This window comes from Pristiophorus japonicus, chromosome 9 (assembly GCF_044704955.1).
Source record: "Pristiophorus japonicus isolate sPriJap1 chromosome 9, sPriJap1.hap1, whole genome shotgun sequence".
NCBI lineage: Eukaryota > Metazoa > Chordata > Chondrichthyes > Pristiophoridae > Pristiophorus > Pristiophorus japonicus.
In genome coordinates this window covers 41020102-41039742 of record NC_091985.1, presented here as the reverse complement: position 1 = coordinate 41039742, position 19641 = coordinate 41020102, and the positions used below count along the sequence as shown (strand labels likewise).

General features: G+C 45.2%; 1 protein-coding gene across 1 annotated transcript in view; it reads right to left on the bottom strand.

The window, feature by feature from the left end:
* The window catches only part of fmn2b (formin 2b), a 596705-nt gene extending 577580 nt beyond the window's left edge, over positions 1–19125 (bottom strand). The window contains exon 1 of the mRNA XM_070890955.1: positions 17571–19125. Within this exon, the coding sequence (XP_070747056.1) occupies positions 17571–19125 (1555 nt within the window). The remainder of the gene's footprint in view (positions 1–17570) is intronic.
* Positions 19126–19641: the final 516 nt, after the last annotated feature.

Below are 19641 nucleotides of genomic sequence, written 5' to 3'. Positions count from 1 at the left end.
CCTTAGACTGTGACCCCTGGTTCTGGACTTCCCCAACATTGGGAACATTCTTCCTGCATCTAACCTGTCTAACCCCGTCAGAATTTTATATGTTTCTATGAGGTCCCCTCTCATTCTTCTGAACTCCAGTGAATACAAGCCCAGTTGATCCAGTCTTTCTTGATAGGTCAGTCCCGCCATCCCGGGAATCAGTCTGGTGAACCTTCGCTGCACTCCCTCAATAGCAAGAATGTCCTTCCTCAGGTTAGGAGACCAAAACTGTACACAATACTCCAGGTGTGGCCTCACCAATGCCCTGTACAACTGTAGCAACACCTCCCTGCCCCTGTACTCAAATCCCCTTGCTATGAAGGCCAACATGCCATTTGCTTTCTTAACCGCCTGCTGCACCTGCATGCCAACCTTCAATGACTGATGTACCATGACACCCAGGTCTCTTTGCACCTCCCCTTTTCCTAATCTGTCACCATTCAGATAATAGTCTGTCTCTCTGTTTTTACCACCAAAGTGGATAACCTCACATTTATCCACATTATACTTCATCTGCCATGCATTTGCCCACTCACCTAACCTATCCAAGTCGCTCTGCAGCCTCACAGCATCCTCCTCGCAGCTCACACTGCCACCCAACTTAGTGTCATCCGCAAATTTGGAGATACTACATTTAATCCCCTCATCTAAATCATTAATGTACAGTGTAAACAGCTGGGGCCCCAGCACAGAACCTTGCGGTACCCCACTAGTCACTGCCTGCCATTCTGAAAAGTACCCATTTACTCCTACTCTTTGCTTCCTGTCTGACAACCAGTTCTCAATCCATGTCAGTACACTACCCCCAATCCCATGTGCTCTAACTTTGCACATCAATCTCTTGTGTGGGACCTTGTCGAACGCCTTCTGAAAGTCCAAATATACCACATCAACTGGTTCTCCCTTATCCACTCTACTGGAAACATCCTCAAAAAATTCCAGAAGATTTGTCAAGCATGATTTCCCTTTCACAAATCCATGCTGACTTGGACCTATCATGTCACCTCTTTCCAAATGCACTGCTATGACATCCTTAATAATTGATTCCATCATTTTACCCACTACCGATGTCAGGCTGACCGGTCTATAATTCCCTGTTTTCTCTCTCCCTCCTTTTTTAAAAAGTGGGGTTACATTGGCTACCCTCCACTCCATAGGAACTGATCCAGAGTCAATGGAATGTTGGAAAATGACTGTCAACGCATCCACTATTCCCAAGGCCACCTCCTTAAGTACTCTGGGATGCAGTCCATCAGGCCCTGGGGATTTATCGGCCTTCAATCCCATCAATTTCCCCAACACAATTTTACTCCAGACAGGGATGTACAATTGTTGAAGTTCATCCATGTGATTTTTAAATGTTTGCCTTTGCCTATCCACCGTCAACCCTTTAAGTATCACTCGCCAGTCTATTCTAGCCAATTCACGTCTCATACCATCGAAGTTACCTTTCCTTAAGTTCAGCACCCTAGTCTCAAAATGCGTTCAGGTGGATGTACAGTCCAATACGGGAATTACAGTCTGTCACAGGTGGGGCAGACAGTGGTTGAAGGAAAGGGTGGGTGAGGAGTCTGGTTTGCCGCACGCTCCTTCCACTGTCTGCACGCTCCTTCCACTTTCTGCATGCTCTTGGCGATGAGACTCGAGGTGCTCAGCGCCCTCCCAGATGCTCTTCCTCCACTTCATGCCAGGGATTCCCAGGTGCTGGTGGGCATGTTGCACTTTATCAAGGAGGCTTTGAGGGTGTCCTTGAAACAATTCTTCTGCCCACCTGGGGCTTGCTTGCCATGTAAGAGTTCCGAGTAGAACGCTTGATTTGGGAATCTCGTGTCGGGCATGCGGACAATGTGGCCCGCCCAACAGAAATGTTCAAGTATGATCAGTGCTTCGATGCTGGGGATTTTGGCCTGAGCGGGAACACGGATGTTTGTGCATCTATCCTCCCAGTGGATTTGCAGGGTCTTGTGGAGACAGCGTTGGTGGTACTTCTCCAGCGCTTTGAGATGTCTGCTGTATATGGTCTGCATCTCAGCCATTTAGGAGGGCGGGTATCACTACTACCCTGTAGACCAGTAGCTTGGTGCCAGATTTGAGGTCCTGGTCTTCAAACACTCTTCCCTCAGGTGACCAAAGGCTGCACTGGCACACTGGAGGCCGACATCAGGTGAACCACCTCGAAGGACCAGGTCAGCAGGTGCATGGGATCACCACTAATTCCAAGTTCCCCTCCAAATCACACACCATCCTTCATCGTCGCTGGGTCAAAATCCTGGAACTCTCTCCCAACAGCACTATGAGTGTACTTTTACCACAGGGACTGCAGCGGTTCAAGGCAGCTCACCATCACCTTTCAAGGGCAATTAGGGATGGCAATAAATACAGGCCTTGCCAGCAACACCCACATCCCGTGAATGACTAAAAAAATATATATAATGACCTTCGCTTGAAGACATAAATCTGTGGATGTCAGTGAATGCCTTTGATTAACATTCACTGTTGTCACTTCTACTCAATAAAACGTTGATTGAGGGACCAGAGGTTGCTCACACTCCTGTAACAGTCCGTTAGCATGATCCTTCACTAAACAAAGGGAATGAAAAACTATGACATGATCCTTCAGTGTTTGAGTAAAAGAATATTGTAAGCTTTTGAACAGGTCAGTCTTTTTTGAAATTTCTTTTTTGAAATTTTTTTCTTGCTTGCTGGAGATGTGTTCCATGGACATTGCCTAGCCTCCAGTAACTCATCCAAGTGTCCATCATTTATGTTGTAGTCTTGGATGTTGAATGTTGCCAGATTTCAAGTCAAATAGGGCATCACAACCAAGCATGATCGCACCAGAGGTCCTTGCATTTGCACTTCCAGCAAAGATAACTTAAGGAAAGGTGAACTTTAGCAATTAAATTGTTTTTTTGTAATAAATTCATTCACGGGATGTGGGCATCGCTGGCAAGAGCAACATTTATTGCCCATCCCTAATTGCCCTGGAGAAGGTGGAGGTGAGCCGCTGCCTTGAACCACTGCAGTAGCGGTTTGGTACAACTGAGGGCTTGCTCGGCCATTTCAGAGGGCAGTTAAGAATGAACCACATTGCTGTGGGTCTGGAGTCACATATAGGCCAGGCTGGGTAAGCACAGCAGATTTCCTTCCCTGAAGGACATTCGTGAGCCAGATGTAGTTTCTTTTGCCTTCATTTTTGCCAGTTTTCTCACCATTACTGACACTAGCTTTTTATTCCAGATTTATTCAATTAACTGCCATGGTGGGATATGTACTCATGTCTCTGGATCATCAGTCCAGGCCACTGGATTACTAGTGCAGTAACATAAACACTATGCTACCATACCCAGTGTTTTTTTAAACCATCATTCACCTCATAGTACTGTGGCCAACTGTCAATACCCCAACCATTGCCCCAGCTGAAATCAACTAGCTCAGTGGAGATTGGGGATTAAACCTTACCTGGTCTTACAGCGACTCACCAAGCTAATAGGGCACGTCAATCATTTGTTTTGTTAAAAAGGTAGCCAACATAAGAAAGGTCTCCCCTCATGTTGCAGGGGAGGATCACAGGAATATATTTGTGTTTCTTTCACACTCACACACAACCCTCGATAACTTACTACAAAATGTTGTTGTGGATTGGAATATCATGTTAATTTCAGATTTGAACCAACATAAATGGTTTCAAAATGAAGTCAGTTCTGTTCTGGTATACGTGCCTTCCTGAACACCTTGGGAAAAAAAAATTGTTATCCCCTTACTTTGGAGAACAAAAAACACACAGCTTTATGATTTAATAACTCAAGACAACAATGGCAATAAAGGTTTAGATCAGCAAAATCATGTGATACTCATGACAAGGACTGTCAAACCTCATTAATTTGAATGAGACTTCATTCTGATTTAAAAATGTGGCTTAAAACCTGAAAAAAAGTGACCTATTTTTGGTGCATCACTCACCCCCTCCCACCATTACCTTTTGTCAGACAATATTCTCCCTCCTGAGGGTTGTACCTACTTGCTGGTTCCCATGCTACCAGTCACCCAAGTAACCATTATGCACTTGCAAGCCTGGACAATGAATGTTGGCAGGCTACTTGTTTGCAGTGGGCAAGCCAAGTCAAGTCAAGCTCAATTTAGACCACATGTATGCACTTCCCCACAGGGACCATAGCAAACTTTCCTCCCTCTAACTCAGAAGCAGTGTGATTATTGTAGTGCTCCTGTGAATGTTTAAAAATGTATAGAGACATTGAAGTTGAGTACGTGGGAATTGTATAGGGACAGTATAAGCTAACAAACAATTCATGGAGGAATAGCCATGACATCTCAGACTCGAGACTGCGAAATGTTACAACACTAATACATATTGAAACAAAACCCACAGCTTGCAGAAAAACCTCAAGGTCTTATTAAATCATGTTATTAACCTGAAACATTGACAGAAGGTCTTTGTTTAAAATCGGACCATGCTTGGGTCGGCTTATGAGTGGACAAAGGGAAGGAGGGATCAAAAGAGATGGGCTGAGCTGGGATGTCACTCTAGCCCTATCTTGTTATCTTTTGCCGAAAATGTATAACCATCGTGCCTTGACAATGTAACGTCACTTATCCGTAGGGAGTGTGTACGCTCTATCGAGAGAGTATATCTTCTGTCTGATAAGTCTTGCCGGCCGGTTAAAATAAAGACTGCTTTGTTTAAAGCACAATAGGTATTCGACTCAGTAATTTTACTGAACCAGATTGAGGAAAAGAATCTACATTTACATTTGGTGTCAGAAGTGGGATCTCAACGGACGACTGCCGAAAACTTGCGAATTAAGAGCCAGACTAGCCTTGGACGAGACGAGGGGAAAGTGGCCACTGGAGTGAGTATGATTTCAATACTGCTCCAGTTTCCCCCGGTTTCAAAAGTCTGAGGAAAGTTTAGCCACTCGCTGGTTCTCAGGTAGTGTCTGAACGAGATCCAGGACAATCTGGTGAATACCTTTCAAACTTAGAATAGGGATAGAGATAGGGACATTGCGCGATGACGCAAACCAAGCGGCGACTTGGAAAGATAGGTTATAGTTAGAGCTAGATAGGGATAGATGATCAATCATGGATCCAAAAATTAATAAGAAAAGAAAAGAGACTCTTGTGAACGTCTGTTTAAATGAGAAATGCTTCTGTGATTTTTACTGTAAAAAAAAAAGCCAGGGAGTTGTGGTTTGTTTTAGCTCCACCTACTTTTTCCCAAACAGAATGAAAGTTTTGTTAACCCTTCGTAGTGTTGTCCTGTATGTGGGAAGTTTAAGAGTGTGAACCTTATTGAATTACATATATTCGGATGATAAGTTACGGAGCCAGGAAATGCACAAAGGATAGGTTTGTTAAGTAAAAAAAAAAAGAAAAAATTACATGGTCCCGGTGGTTAAAAAAAAAAGGATTTAACATGCTCACTTACTTGTCAAAAGAAAACATTCAGAGAAGGCACAGCAAAACAACTGAGATGGATTCAAAAGGATTAAAAAAAAAATTATATTAAATAACACGACCTTGAGGCTGGAACAATTGAGATAACGAAAAGCAGTCCACAGCCTACGTGCCAGACTTCTCTCTAGTTATGGAAAAGGAAAAAAAAAAGTAACGTACTAAATAGGTGCTAAAAAAATTTTTTCTGAGATTTTAAATTATGAGAAAAATTCCACTGCAGTCTAAAAGAAAAAAAATCACTCCTGTCCAGTTGGCAGAAAAACTCCATTAAATTAGGGCTTTCATTGACTAATTGGATTTAAACTGCGCAGTGACGCGAAAGGATAGGGAAATTTGGAGACTAAAAGAAATTAAATTTAGAAAATTAGGCTCACAGGGAATTAAATAAGGCTTATGGGGAATTAAATAGAGGATAGGTGTTCAAGTCAGGTGTGATGTCGACCTCGTATATCACTTGGCCCGTCTAGGCACTGATTGAATATAAATCACGCAGCAACTTGAAAGGTAGGGTGAGAGAAGCGCGCGGCGGCGCGAACTCGCAGCGATGGGAGATGTGCGGCGGCGCGAGCGTGCGGCCAAGTGAAGGAGGGCTGACGCAGATGCACAGCAGCGTGAACGCGTAGTGACGTGGGACGTGCGGCTGCGCGAGCGCGTGGCCGAGTGAACGTGGGCCGACGCGAACCGCGAAGTAATATCAAAGTCAGTGCTGATTTTAGTAAGTCTGTTTATTGTATGTCTGTTGGTTTCAAGTATTTCGAATCGCGCAGCGACGTGGCTTTGTGTTAGTTTAGTAAAGTCCGTTTATTTCAAGTATTTCAAATCGCGCGGCGACGTGGAAATCAGTGTTAGATTTAATAAGGTCTTGGTTTATTTTAAGTGTTTCAAATCGCGGGGCGACGCGGAAATCAGTGTTAGATTTAGTAAGGTCTTTTTTTATTTTAAGTGTTTTAAATCGCGCAGCGACATGAACTGCGGGGTGACGTGGAAGTCAGTGTTGGCTTTAGTAAAGTTTGTTTATTTTGAGTTTGTTCAGTCAGTGTTAGTTTCAGTAAAGTCTGTGTTTATTTTAAGTTTGTTCAAATCGCACGACGACGCGAACGCGTAACGACACGGTAATACGAGGGGCAGCGTGAAAATGGGTAATCAGTTGGATAAAACAACGGATGCGGATAGTCCGCTACAAAAGCTATGAGGAATTCCCTGAAAGAGCTGAAGAAACTTTAGAAAATTATCAGGAGCCCTGAACAAATTATTAGGAGATGACCAGTGGCCTCTAGGTGGCACTAGAAGCATAGAGGTAGCAAAAAAAAAAAAGCACAGGGATTGTCAAAAATTAAAAGATGCATCACTTCTGTCAAGTTGGCAAATAAATGCTATTAAATTGGGACTCTCATTGAAAGAGGGAACACCTGTTAAAACTGTAGACGTCTTAAAAAAAGAATGTGCGCACGAGAAACTTACTAAGAGATCCTCTGGGACCTCTGAGAAAGGTATTGACCGACTTCGTAGTCAAATGGCTGGCTTTGTGTTAACCAAGGCTGATGATGAAATTGATGAGTGGTCACTGACTCAGCGCCCAACGGCGCCTCCCGCACCCCCTGGCCCCTTGCTCCAGTCCTCTTCCCAACACCCTCCACCTTACACTCCGGCGAGAGGAGTTAAAAATAACCCCATACCACCAAAGCAACAAACCCAAACTGACTCCTCATCCTCTGATAGCGATTCGGATCCCCAGTTCACAAGCAATATAGCCGAAAGGACCAGATCTCACACTCAAAAGGGCAGAACTATATCTCGATATCACAGACAGTCCCGTAAATCTTCTAGTCAATCTACCAGTCCAAGTTGTGAAAGACATACCAAACACCCCCGCCGATCGAGACGCAGAACTGTCAAGCAGTCAGACAACTCCGAAACATCCTCCGACCTAGGAATGATTTCCAAGATCCCAAAATCCTGACACCAATTCCCTGTCAGACCAATGCCAAACCCTGATGCACAACAAGCTGCAGACCACCCCACTATAGATGTCTATGTGATCTTCGAATAACTATTTGATTGCTCACACTATCCAGACAAATGGAAAGGACAGTTAGATATTATTGGCAGGAAAAGAAAGGGGAGGGGGGAGGTGCACCCCCAACCCAGGTCAAGACTGAATACGTGACTAGAAAGGAAGAGCCATCTCGGGAGGAAGGATCAATAAAACCGCAGTGTTGCATACAGGATTGGATGGATAAGCAAGGATACGGTTATACTAAACAACCAAATGGCCCGAGCCCTGCTAATAAACCTCCCTATTGTCCCCGGCATGGTATGGGAAAAGACCGGGACTGGGTAAGAGGAATTGACTGTTTTAATTGTGGGCAGGAAGGACATTGGAATAAAAATTGCCCCTACCGTCAGCATGGAAAAGGAAGAGGAGGAAGAGGAGGGGGGCAAGGGGGGGAAGAGGAGGATCTTACACTAACTTCTCCCAGAACAACCCCTTTGGTCAATTGTCCCCCGATTGACTACGCAGCTTGATTGTGCAGGGATCCTCCCCGGACGACGAACCCATTCTGAATGAGTGGCAACCCTTTTTGATAGATACGGGAGCCTTCATGTCTTCTGTACAATCAAAGCTTAAACTCCCTGCCTCTACTGAAACACAGGAACTTTCAGGATTCCTGGGACAAATCTCGACATTCCCAGTGTCAGAACCGGTTAAAATGGGTTACCAGGAAGAATCGGTGGAACATCGAGTTGTTATCACAACCAATCTGGACTGTAACTTGATGGCTAGAGACCTCCTCTGCAAATTCCAGTTGCATTTGGAGTGTGGAGATGATGGGATTATTGTAAAACAGGAAACCCTTAAGCGGCAGTATTATACCACTAGAACCCCTCAGTGGTGGTCTCTGGACCTGCCGCAGGCACCCTATCACGTGATCCTAGCATACGATCCCAGTGGAAAGAATCAGGACCTGCAGAACTTTTATCAGGATCACGAAGGGGAAGTGAAGGAAATTCTATTAAGGGCTAGAGTGACTGGACCGGAAGGGAAGGCAGATTTTGTGGAAATGGACAGCCCCCAACGGTGGCACCACATATTACTCGTGAAGTATTACCTCCCCACCACGCTAAAGATTTGGGAGTTATGGTGCGCCAGGCTATAGACGAGGCTGACCCTACCAGCCGGGATGTGCAAATTCCACGGGGACCCCGAGAAGGTCTTAACGACTCTGCAGCATCATACTGGCTCTGACATACCTGACTATGTGGATCCTCATGTGTGGGCAGAGGACCCCTTCCAAGTGGGTTATCACAGGCAATACCGAGTATCCACCGAGCTTTGGAGGCTAGCCGAGTCGAACCAATTTGCCAGTTTCCAGTCCCTAGCACGGCTAAACAAATGCGACAGTGTTTGGGGATGATCAATTACTGCAGATCCTGGATCCCTAATGTTGCCCTGATGACTAAGCACCTCACCCCGTATACAAATAAGTAAGGAAGCTACAATTCTGAAAGACTGCTACCGTTGTCTTAACACATCTCACTCTGTAGCTGCCCTCCTGGGCCAACTGCAGACTCAACACCTTACCATGGCCAGGCAAAGCAGATATGAGATCTACTTACTAAACAATCCTAAGCTGACCTTTCGGCACTGTACTGCAATTAATCCGGCCTGTTTTCTTACTGAGCCACCCCAAGATGAGGAAGAACCCAGTCATGATTGTTTATCCTTAATTTAAGAGGCCAGATCAGTCAGGGAAGATTTTGTTGATGTACCAATTGAAGATCCAGACTGTATTATGTATGTTGACGGAATTAATCCAAAAGGTACACGAATCTCAGGATACGCCATAGTAAACCAGGAGAATCAGGTCTTGGAATCTGCCGCTTTTGAAACCGCCTATTCTGCCCAACAAGCTGAACTATTCGCCCTCACCCGAGCCTGTATCTTGGCCAAAGATCTCAAAGTCAATATCTATACCGACTCTAGGTATGCCTTTGGGGTGGCCCATGATTTCGGACAATTATGGAAAAATAGGGGATTCCTAACCTCACAGGGGAATGAGATATCTCAAACAGCTAGTGTCTGATTCGTTGCAAGCCCTCATGTTCCCCAAACGCATTGCCATTGTCAAATGTACTGCCCACACTACCGGAAATTCTCTGGTTGATATAGGGAATCGTTGTGCTGACCACGAGGCCAAACAGGCCTCTTGTGACCAACAGATGGTAGTGCCCAAAATTATGAGTCAGACTAAAAATCCTGCGAAGGATAAGTTAGCCTCGGAAAAACCAATGCCAACCATCCAAGATGTTATAAAAGCACAGGAGGACGCTCCTGAAAAAGATAAACTGTTGTGGAAATATTATGCATGTACTTATGACAATGTTTCTAAACTCTGGACCACTCCCGCGGAACAGACTTGCATGTCTGACAAGTTGGCTCTATGGGTTATTGAATGTATGCATTTTGCTACTCATTGCGGAGCAAGGACCACGAGTGACACACTTTTGGCTACTTGGTGGCACCCTGGACTCCAAGCGCTCACCCAGAACATCAGTAGTCGTTGCCTGGTTTGCCAGCAACATAATCCAGGGAAGGGAGTCCCCTGTGATTGGGGTAAAACGCCCCTACCCGAAGTCCCTTTGAGACATTTGAGTTGGACTACATTGAGTTGCAAAAAGTTCAGTGTTACAAATATGTGTTAGTAATAGTAGATGTGTTTAGCAGATGGATTGAAGCCTACCCTACCCTGGACAATAAGGCTCAAGCTGTTGTTAAGGTGTTAATGAGGGAAATTGTTCCTAGATATGGTATCTCAGCTCGACTGATGACCACCTATGTTCTTTCTCTGACTCAGGCTCTGCGACTAGTTCACAACCAGGTTCAAGATGCTCACCTCGACCTCCCAGTTTTACCCGAATTGTCCCTCGTGGCACCAGGGAAGTATGGATTCGGAAGGGATTAGAGCCACAATGGGAGGGGCCTTTTCAGGTGTTACTCACTACCCCCACTGCAGCCAAGGTTGAGGGGAAAAGTGCCTGGGTGCACCTGCACCACTGCAAGCTCACCATCCCCTAACGAACCTATTTTGCTGGTTATTCTAATTCCTGTTTCTGTTCCAGACTTCCTCTTCTCCATAGCTGAACAAGGCCGTTGACATCCTAATTGGAATGTGGACCAATTTGAACTTTTACCCGTAGTGATAGACAGCCAGCTACACCGATGGTGACCTGAGAAGAGAGACGGGAAAACACAACTCTTTTAATTAGCAAAATAATTGGACTATTTATCTGAATTCTGAGCCATAAGATGAAACTGTCTGTATAATAGTGTTGATATATGACAGTTTCGGCGCATGGGAGGGGAGACAGAGACGAGAGCTACATGTCTTTTGTTTATGCGCAAAATGGGAACTTTTCTGGATGTTGGGTGTGTTCACATTCCCTATACATTTTACTCCTAGAATGATCCTAAGTGTTATCATGGAATGATAAAAGGGGGGAATGTGAATGTTTAAAAATGTATAGAGACATTGAAGTTGAGAACGTGAGAATTGTATAGGGACAGTATAAGCTAACAAACAATTCATGGAGGAATAGCCATGACATCTCAGACTCGAGACTGCGAAATGTTACAACACTAACACATATTGAAACAAAACCCACAGCTTGCAGAAAAACCTCAAGGTCTTATTAAATCATGTTATTAACCTGAAACATTGACAGAAGGTCTTTGTTTAAAATCGGACCATGCTTGGGTCGGCTTATGAGTGGACAAAGGGAAGGAGGGATCAAAAGAGATGGGCTGAGCTGGGATGTCACTCTAGCCCTATCTTGTTATCTTTTGCCGAAAATGTATAACCATCGTGCCTTGACAATGTAACGTCACTTATCCGTAGGGAGTGTGTACGCTCTATCGAGAGAGTATATCTTCTGTCTGATAAGTCTTGCCGGCCGATAAAATAAAGACTGCTTTGTTTAAAGCACAATAGGTATTCGACTCAGTAATTTTACTGAACCAGATTGAGGAAAAGAATCTACATTTACACTCCGACTGTCATCCTAGTCGAGGGTCGCTAATTCAGTCTAGACCAGGGATCGAGTCTGGAAACTTTCCTCATCCACATTACCCAGATAGTCACTGGCTACATTTAGCCTTCAGGGAAGCCCCAACATTCTCCTCCCCAATTTGCCATTCTTACAGAATATAGTTTTATGTATTTCAATGTTTTTGTGAACTTATCTTAGATTATTGAAATTTCACTTTTAATTCCTTCAATGTTGATGCTTAACAGTGAAGGATAGTGACATTCACGTCATTTAAATGACAGCATCACATACACAGTTTTAATGCCATTTTACACTTTACATTCGTACCTCGAATGGCATTTTAAAAATATTCACTCAAGCACTAAAGTCGTCATAAAGATTTACTTGGCAACTGCCAGAATTCTAAAGAAAGAGACCAGATTTCTAATTCACAAAAGGTAAAGACACCAAAGTCTAAGCAACACACAGTCCCCATATTAACCTTGAGCTGTGAAAAAATACTGCCAAAAATCTGGCTTCCAGGCTGGATTCAGAAATCAACCCCGATTAAGCCAGATGACTGTGTTTGTGGTAGATTACCACATCAGCACAAACACACCCACACTAATGCTATAACTGAACACAGCGTTTCAGTAAATGGCCTTTTTGGGTAGACAATCAGATACTAATAGAAGCTGTATTTTAACCTCAACAAGCACATACCCAGTTCTTTGTTCAGTGAGATGGCCATATCTTTGTTCAGTGAGATGGCAAAAGATATTCCTATGATGAGTACAGCTACCCAAACTAAGGGGCAAAACAGCTACATTGGGCGGAAGACCAGGAACAGGTGATGGTGGCCTGAAATGAGACTTTCCTTTCAAAACCTCTAGCTGGGAATGGAGCCAAGAACTGACTAACCAAACCCAATGCACAAAATTCTCCCATCAGACCTCCAGAGAAGATCACAGCCTGGAATCAGCCAATACCATTAAAGACCCCAATAACCTGGGAGGGACACATTACAATTTGGATCCAAAATTGGCTCATTGGCAGGAAGCAAAGGATTATGGTAAAAGTAAAGATAAAGTACTTGAGGTCCCTTGCCTTTTGTGGTATACATCAATGATTTAGACTTCATGTAACGGGCAGGATTTAATACATTTGCAGATGATACAAAAATTGGCTGGCTGTGTGGTTGATAATGAAGAAAGCTGTAGGCTGCAGGAAGATATCAATGAACTGGTCACGTAGGCAGAACAGTGGCAAATGGAATTAAATCCAGAGAAGTGTAAGGTAATGCATTTGGGGAGGGCTAACAAGGCAAGAGAATACACATTAAATTTGTAGGATACTGAGAAGTGCAGAGAAACAGAGGGACCTTGGAGTGCATGTCCACAGATCCCTGAAGATAGGACAGGTAGATAAGATGGTTCAGAAGGCATACAGGATACTTTCCTTCATTGGTCGAGGCATAAAATATAAGAGCAGGGGGGTTATGCTTGAACTGTATAAAACACTAGTTAGGCCACAGCTAGAATACTGTGTGCAGTTCTGGTCACCGCATTACAGGAAAGATGCAATTGCACTAGAGGATAGAGAGGAGATTTACGAGGATGTTGGTTGGACTGGAGAATTTTAGCTATGAGGAAAGGTTGGATAGGCTGGGATTGTTTTTCCACAGAGGAGGCTGATGGAAGACTTAATTGAGGGGTGTAAAATTATGAGGGGCGTAGATAGAGGGAATAGAAAGGACATCTCTTCCTTTGCAGAGAGGTCAATAAACAAGGGGCATAGATTTAAAGTAAGGATAGAAGGATTACAGGGGATTAGAGAACTTATTTCTCCCATTGTTATGTATGTAAACATTACCAATGTGTAAGACTTGCCACCAGGGGGCGCATCTGGGGGGGACCCAAGGGTCACCTGCACACCCTGGGTAAGCAGGTATAAAAGGCAGTCTACCATGCTGTTTCCACACTCGAGTCACAATAAAGAGTTCAAGGTCACAACAGTTTGAGCTTAAGATATACAGTCTTGTGGAGTTATTCTGAACGGAACAAATTCACTGCCTGAAACGACCTCAAGTCGCTGGAGAAATACCACGAACGATGTCTCCGCAAGATCCTGCAAATCTCCTGGGAGGATAGATGCACCAACATCAGCGTGCTTGATCAGGCCAACATCCCCAGCATTGAAGCACTGACCACACTCGATCAGCTCCGCTGGGCAGGCCACATTGTCCGCATGCCTGACATGAGACTCCCAAAGCAAGCGCTCTACTCAGAACTCCTTCACGGCAAACCAGCCCAAAGGTGGGCAGAGGAAACGTTTCAAGGACACCCTCAAAGCCTCCTTGATAAAATGCAACATCCCCACCGACACTTGGGAGTCCCTGGCCAAAGACCGCCCCAAGTGGAGGAAGTGCATCCGGGAGAGCGCTGAGCACTGCGAGTCTCATCGCCGAGAACGTGCAGAAATCAAGCACAGGCAGCGGAAAGAGTGCGCGGCAAACCAGTCACACCCACCCTTTCCCTCAACCACTATCTGTCCCACCTATGATAGGGACTGTGGTTCTCGTATTGGACAGTTCAATCACCTAAGAACTCATTTTTAGAGTGAAAGCAAGTCTTCCTCAATTCCGAGGGACTGCCTATGATGGTGATGAGAGGCAGAAACCCTCAATACATTTAAAAAGTACTTGGATATGCACTTTAAGTGCTGTAACCTTCAAGGCCACGGACCTAGAGCTGGAAAGTGGGATTAGACTGGATAGCTTTGCCGGCACAGCCAAGATGGGTCGAACGGCCTCCTCTGTGCTGCAAATTTCTATGATTAGAGAGAGGACAGGTTAGTCCAATGACACACCTCAGAGCTTCAGGAGTTGGTACGAGATGAGCAGCATCAGAATTGCCAAGCTGCTCGACAGGGACCAAGTTGTGCCCTTTCAGCAGCTGACAAGTTCTACATTTCCCTGGAGGATTTATTTTGCGACATCCAGATCCAACAGGGCCTATGGAATTCAGCAGCACAACTTTAAACCCAGTGCAAACAAGTCTTACTAGAACTGGGCAAAATGAAGATTCCTTGCCATCTCTTCACTGTAACCTGCCCCTCCCCAATCAAAATCCTATGGCTTATTTCATATGCCTAGATGCAAAATCATCCTCCAGGTCAGCGGATGACACTGAAATCAGAGGATTTGGATCCCGCGCTCCCAAGGCAAGGATGCAGAGAGGCCGATTCACGTGACCAACAGCAGCAGGGGCAGGGTGACCAATTCACAATATTCCATTGCCCACACTGATGGTGCAAACTCAATTCCACCAATCCCCAAACGGGAGCTGATAAAACGGTGGCCATAGAATCACGCTCCAGCGCACACTATGACCAGACACCTGCTTCTAGGTCCTGCAAGCCACCAAAACTATGACTAGTCTCCTACCTTTATACCCACCACGTGTCACCACTTGGTAGTATCCTCATGTCTAATTCAGAAGGCTGTGGTCCAAGCCCCACAGAACCTCAGCTGACACTTCAGTGCAATGCAGCGAATGTGCTGCATTGGCAGAGGTGCAGCCATTGGATGAGATGTTGAAGGAAGGCCCTGCCTCCCTACTCTGGTGAATATTGCACTGCCATGGAATCTTTTTTCATGAGAAGCAGGGAGCTGTCTTTATTTGGGCCCAACATTTCTCCCTCAACTGTCACCATCGAAAACAAATAGGTTAATCTCATTTCTGTTCGTGGGACCTTTCTGTGCGTAAAATAGTTGCTGTATTTACCCACATAACCTCATTTCAAAGCCAATTCATTGTATGTGAAATACTTTGGAAAGTTTCGGAGCCATTTGTTCCTTTACTGTCAGCGTGGTATGGCACCCCCTCCACTCGCAGTCTCATCCAGATTTTGTTCCAAACAGCGAGTGTGTCCCACAACCTTTTGTCACAACTCCGTATTGGTCACAACAAACCTGGTCAATCCATCAGTGGGACTTCTGCCAAGCAGAGCAAGCAGCCCTCAGGTCTAGTCTGTGCGCTAAGAACACACCAGGAGTTATACACCTCCTTTCTGCAGGCCCCCTCGCCCTAAGCCCCAGGCCCAAAAGGATCCCCAAGCTAACCTATGATCAGATCCCTGCCACCACACAACTCCTGCCCTCCCACAGATACCAGAAGCCTCCTCCACCCAGCACCAGAGATTGTCCCTCCCGCATGTGACCCAAGGTTCCCGACAAGGAAAGACTCCAACGTTGCTGACCCGTGAGCAAATGAGAAAACCTGTATAAGTTGGTTTGAGCCCTCGATGCATGTGTCAATACACAGTGAAAGCTAGCAAACAGCATGCACTGTTATTCTGGGTGCTAGACCGACTCAATAAAAAGGGTGAAAATTCTCCTACAACTTAATGTAGATCATGTTATGATTCTTTCGAAAAATCTAGTGCCAACTTTCAGCTTTTAATCACAACACTTCTTTTTCCAAACCCAATTCCATTTTAAAACCCCATGAAAAGGGTGATGGGTTTATCATGATTAGAATTTAACTTATTCACTGTTTTGTTGCATGATATTCTGGATTTTTTAAAAAAAAACAGATGTTTTGGGAACCACATTCTATAATTCTGCAGAAACTGCAGATCAGTAGCCTTACCGATTACATTCATTACAATCCAACATGTCAAGGCATCTTTAGTGGATTTCAAACAGCCTTCAACAGTCAATACTTCATTGGCTGAACAAACTTAATTTACAAATGGATCAGATATCGCTCGTACGAGCTATTGTAGCAACAAAACACTCCATTTTAATTTTTGTTTATATTATATTAACAGATCCAAAACTCCATTTTGTTGAGTGAGCATCCCGGCTTCCAAGTCAAATGGTTACAAAATTGGTGCAAGCTCAACCCCACTTAAAATGTAGATCCCATCCCCAAGTCTACTTGGGAATCAAATTCTGAAGTTAAGCAATGACTCGCAGTTTTTGAATTTGGGAGCAAAAACTTCATCCATAAACCAGGCTGCATTTTTAATCCTGACTTGTTGGATTTGATGTTTTAGGAATGCAAAGCTAGTCACCAAATGGTCATCCCTAAAATTATTGCTATAATATTTCAGATTCAAGTTTAAAGTTAAGCAGCCAAAAGTCAGATTTGAATACTTGATGTCACCCTTCCCCGTTTGGTAGTAGTGCTCTTGTCCAGTTACAAATCAATATTGCTGGTGAAGGAGAGAGTTCAGAGCTGAATTGCAATTTAAATAATGTTGACCACCATAGTGGATTCAAAATGTCAGCTGTGGCTCAGTTGGTAGAACTCTCGTCTTGGAGTCAGAAGGTTGTGGGTTCAAGTCCCACTCCAGAGACTTGAGCACAACAATTTAGGCTGACACTCCAGTGCAGTACTGAAGGAGTGCTGCACTGTCAGAGGTGCCATCTTTCGAATGAGACATTAAACCAAGCCCTCAACTGCTCTCTCAGATGGACGTAAAAGACCCCAAGATACTATTTTGAAGAAGATCAGGGGAGTTATCCCTAGTGTCCTATCCAATATTTATCCCTCAATCAACATCTACAAACAGATTATCTGGCCATTATCTCCTTGCTGTATGTGGGAGCTGGCTGTGCGCAAATTGGCTGCCGCGTTTCCTACATTACAACAGTGACCACACTGCAAAAAGTACTTCATTGGCTGTAAAGTGCTTTGTGATATCCAGTGGTCATGAATGGTGGTATATAAATACAAGTCTTTCTTTTTAAAATGGTGCAGCCTGATCTAAGCCACAGAGCTGTTTTAACTGAACCAGCCATACAACTGAACATAATGTGGGGTTAGTCCTTCTCTTGCCCAGTCAAATAGCTAATATTCCAACTTTCCATCTCTATGACCACTGCCTGCATGTCAATCATTTTCAATGCATGGCTGGTGGATTTTTTCAGCCCAATTTGGTTCAGAGACAGACTTCAAACTAAGAGGACAACTGAAGGGACAGTGTAACCTCTGCAATAGTTAAAACTCAACTAAGACCACACTCACCCGTGAAGATCTCCGGGTAGCTGCCATCAGATAACGAAGCTCTTTTTGGGGGTCCCAGAAGTAAAATTTCTGGAGATCCCGAATGTTGCAAATTATCCACAGACGCCGCCTTCTTTATACTGCCTCCCTTTGGCCGTTTTAACTCCTCTGTCCAGTCAGCTGATCGACTGAGCGCACATTTCTCACTGGAGAATCTCTGTTGTCTGGTTTGATCTTTGCCCCATTTTTGGTCAGCTGTACGTCGCCTCCTCTGGAACAGAGGGCTCTGCGATGGTGAAACGGACGGGGAGTTACTCGGAGAGCTCAGCTGTCTGGTCGTGGTCCTAACAAAGATGGCGTTAACTGGAGGATATGGCTTGACCACCGTTGATGCGGCAACAGGGAAAGGCCGGTACGATCGGAGCGTGCTCGCAGAGGATTCCGGCTTCCGTGCATTACCACGGTGGGCACTATTTTTAATGGCAGAGCCAGTGGCATCAAAAAACACATCCGACTCATTGTCGGTGTGGCTACACGACAACACATTTTCAGCACTGTAGTCACCGTCCTTCTCTCCAAGGCAGCTTTGATCAGCATCATTGCCAGATAAATCAGCTTGGTCACAAAGGCAGACCTTTTCAGGAGTTGGACAGACATTTGAAGAAAAGTCAAACCCATTTTGTGCAAATGCCACAACGCTCACAGGACCATTGCCCACCTTTGGGCCGTGTCCGGCAGCCGTTTCTATGGAAACCTGCCTTGCGTTTACTGCAGCCTCCAGATGCGCTGCACTTTCACTAAATCCATTATATTTAGCTGAAGTGCTGTAAGATTCCTCGGTTTCAGTCTCCGTCTCATCCTGCTCGTGAAGGCTGGAGAGAGAGGCAAGACTTCCTACCTTGCCGGCCTTTGAGGAGACTTGTCCCGCATCAGTGACGTTTTCTTTGTTATCAGTGCCTGCCCGGATTGCAAATTGCTCAGTTTGCAGGAGGCTACTTTCAGTTTCTTTCTCCCATGTTTGCCGTTTCTCAGCAGTTGTGCTGATTGACCCCTGCTGCAGCTTAATGGCATGCTGAATATCAGAGAGCAAATCCTCATGTTCGGCGGCTGAATGAAAGCTGTAAATATCTGTATCCGAGCCAGAGCTAACCCTTTGTCCGTCCTGGAGCTCCGAAGCAGCTGGGAGGCTGTCGTTAGTGAGGTCTAAATGCTCGGCTTCAGTGTCTGACAGGCCTCCTTCATCAGCAGAAATGCTTATATCTGGAGTCTTTGTAATCGAATGGGTACTGTCTAGTTCTTCGGTGTGCAGGGTCGGATTTTCCAACACATCATCCTTCGATCCGGCAGTGCCGGTTTTACCCCGTGACAGCGCTTTTCTCTTCCTAATGGAGAAGACCGACCGAGAAGACTCGGACTTTTTCCGCTTGCTGCCGTCACTGCCCTTGCCGTGTTTTGCGTGTGTTTTCTTGCCTCCCGACCCTTTCTTTGTGCCATCAGCATCCTTGGGCCTAGCATCCTCCACGCAATCCTGCCCGTCTCCTGCAGCCTTTTTCAGTTTCCCGTCCTGGTTGCCCATGTTACCGAACGGCCAAAAGCACCTCCCCCTCAAGCCATGCTCAGCCTCCCGGGTCCCGTCCGCCGCTGTCCAGCCGTTCACCGAGCCAGCTGGAGGAGTGGCACCTCCCGGAGAGGCAGGGAAAACAACCGCTCGCTCGGTGCCGGAGATTCTCCCATCTGCTGTTGCAGTCTTTTTGCATAATGTGGTCCCCTCCTCTGGGACATGCTCAGTGCAGTCCGTGCCTCGGCACGAGCTGTGAACAAGCAGCCGGGCAGCCTTCTCCACACAAGTGCAGAAGCACTTCTCGGTGATGTTGTCGGTCAGTCTTTCAACTGTGTGAATGGCTTTCATAGTGGAGTCGGCATTTCTTTTAAAGAGGAGAAAATCCATCGGGTGAGGTCAGAGGCACAGGTCTACCGGCTGAAGCTTTGAAACGCTGCAATTGTGCTCCTGGAAGAAAGAAAAGGGGGAGAAAAAAAAAAAGGATTAATTACACACTGCAGAATTAGTTTAAAAATAGAAAAGATAAAAATG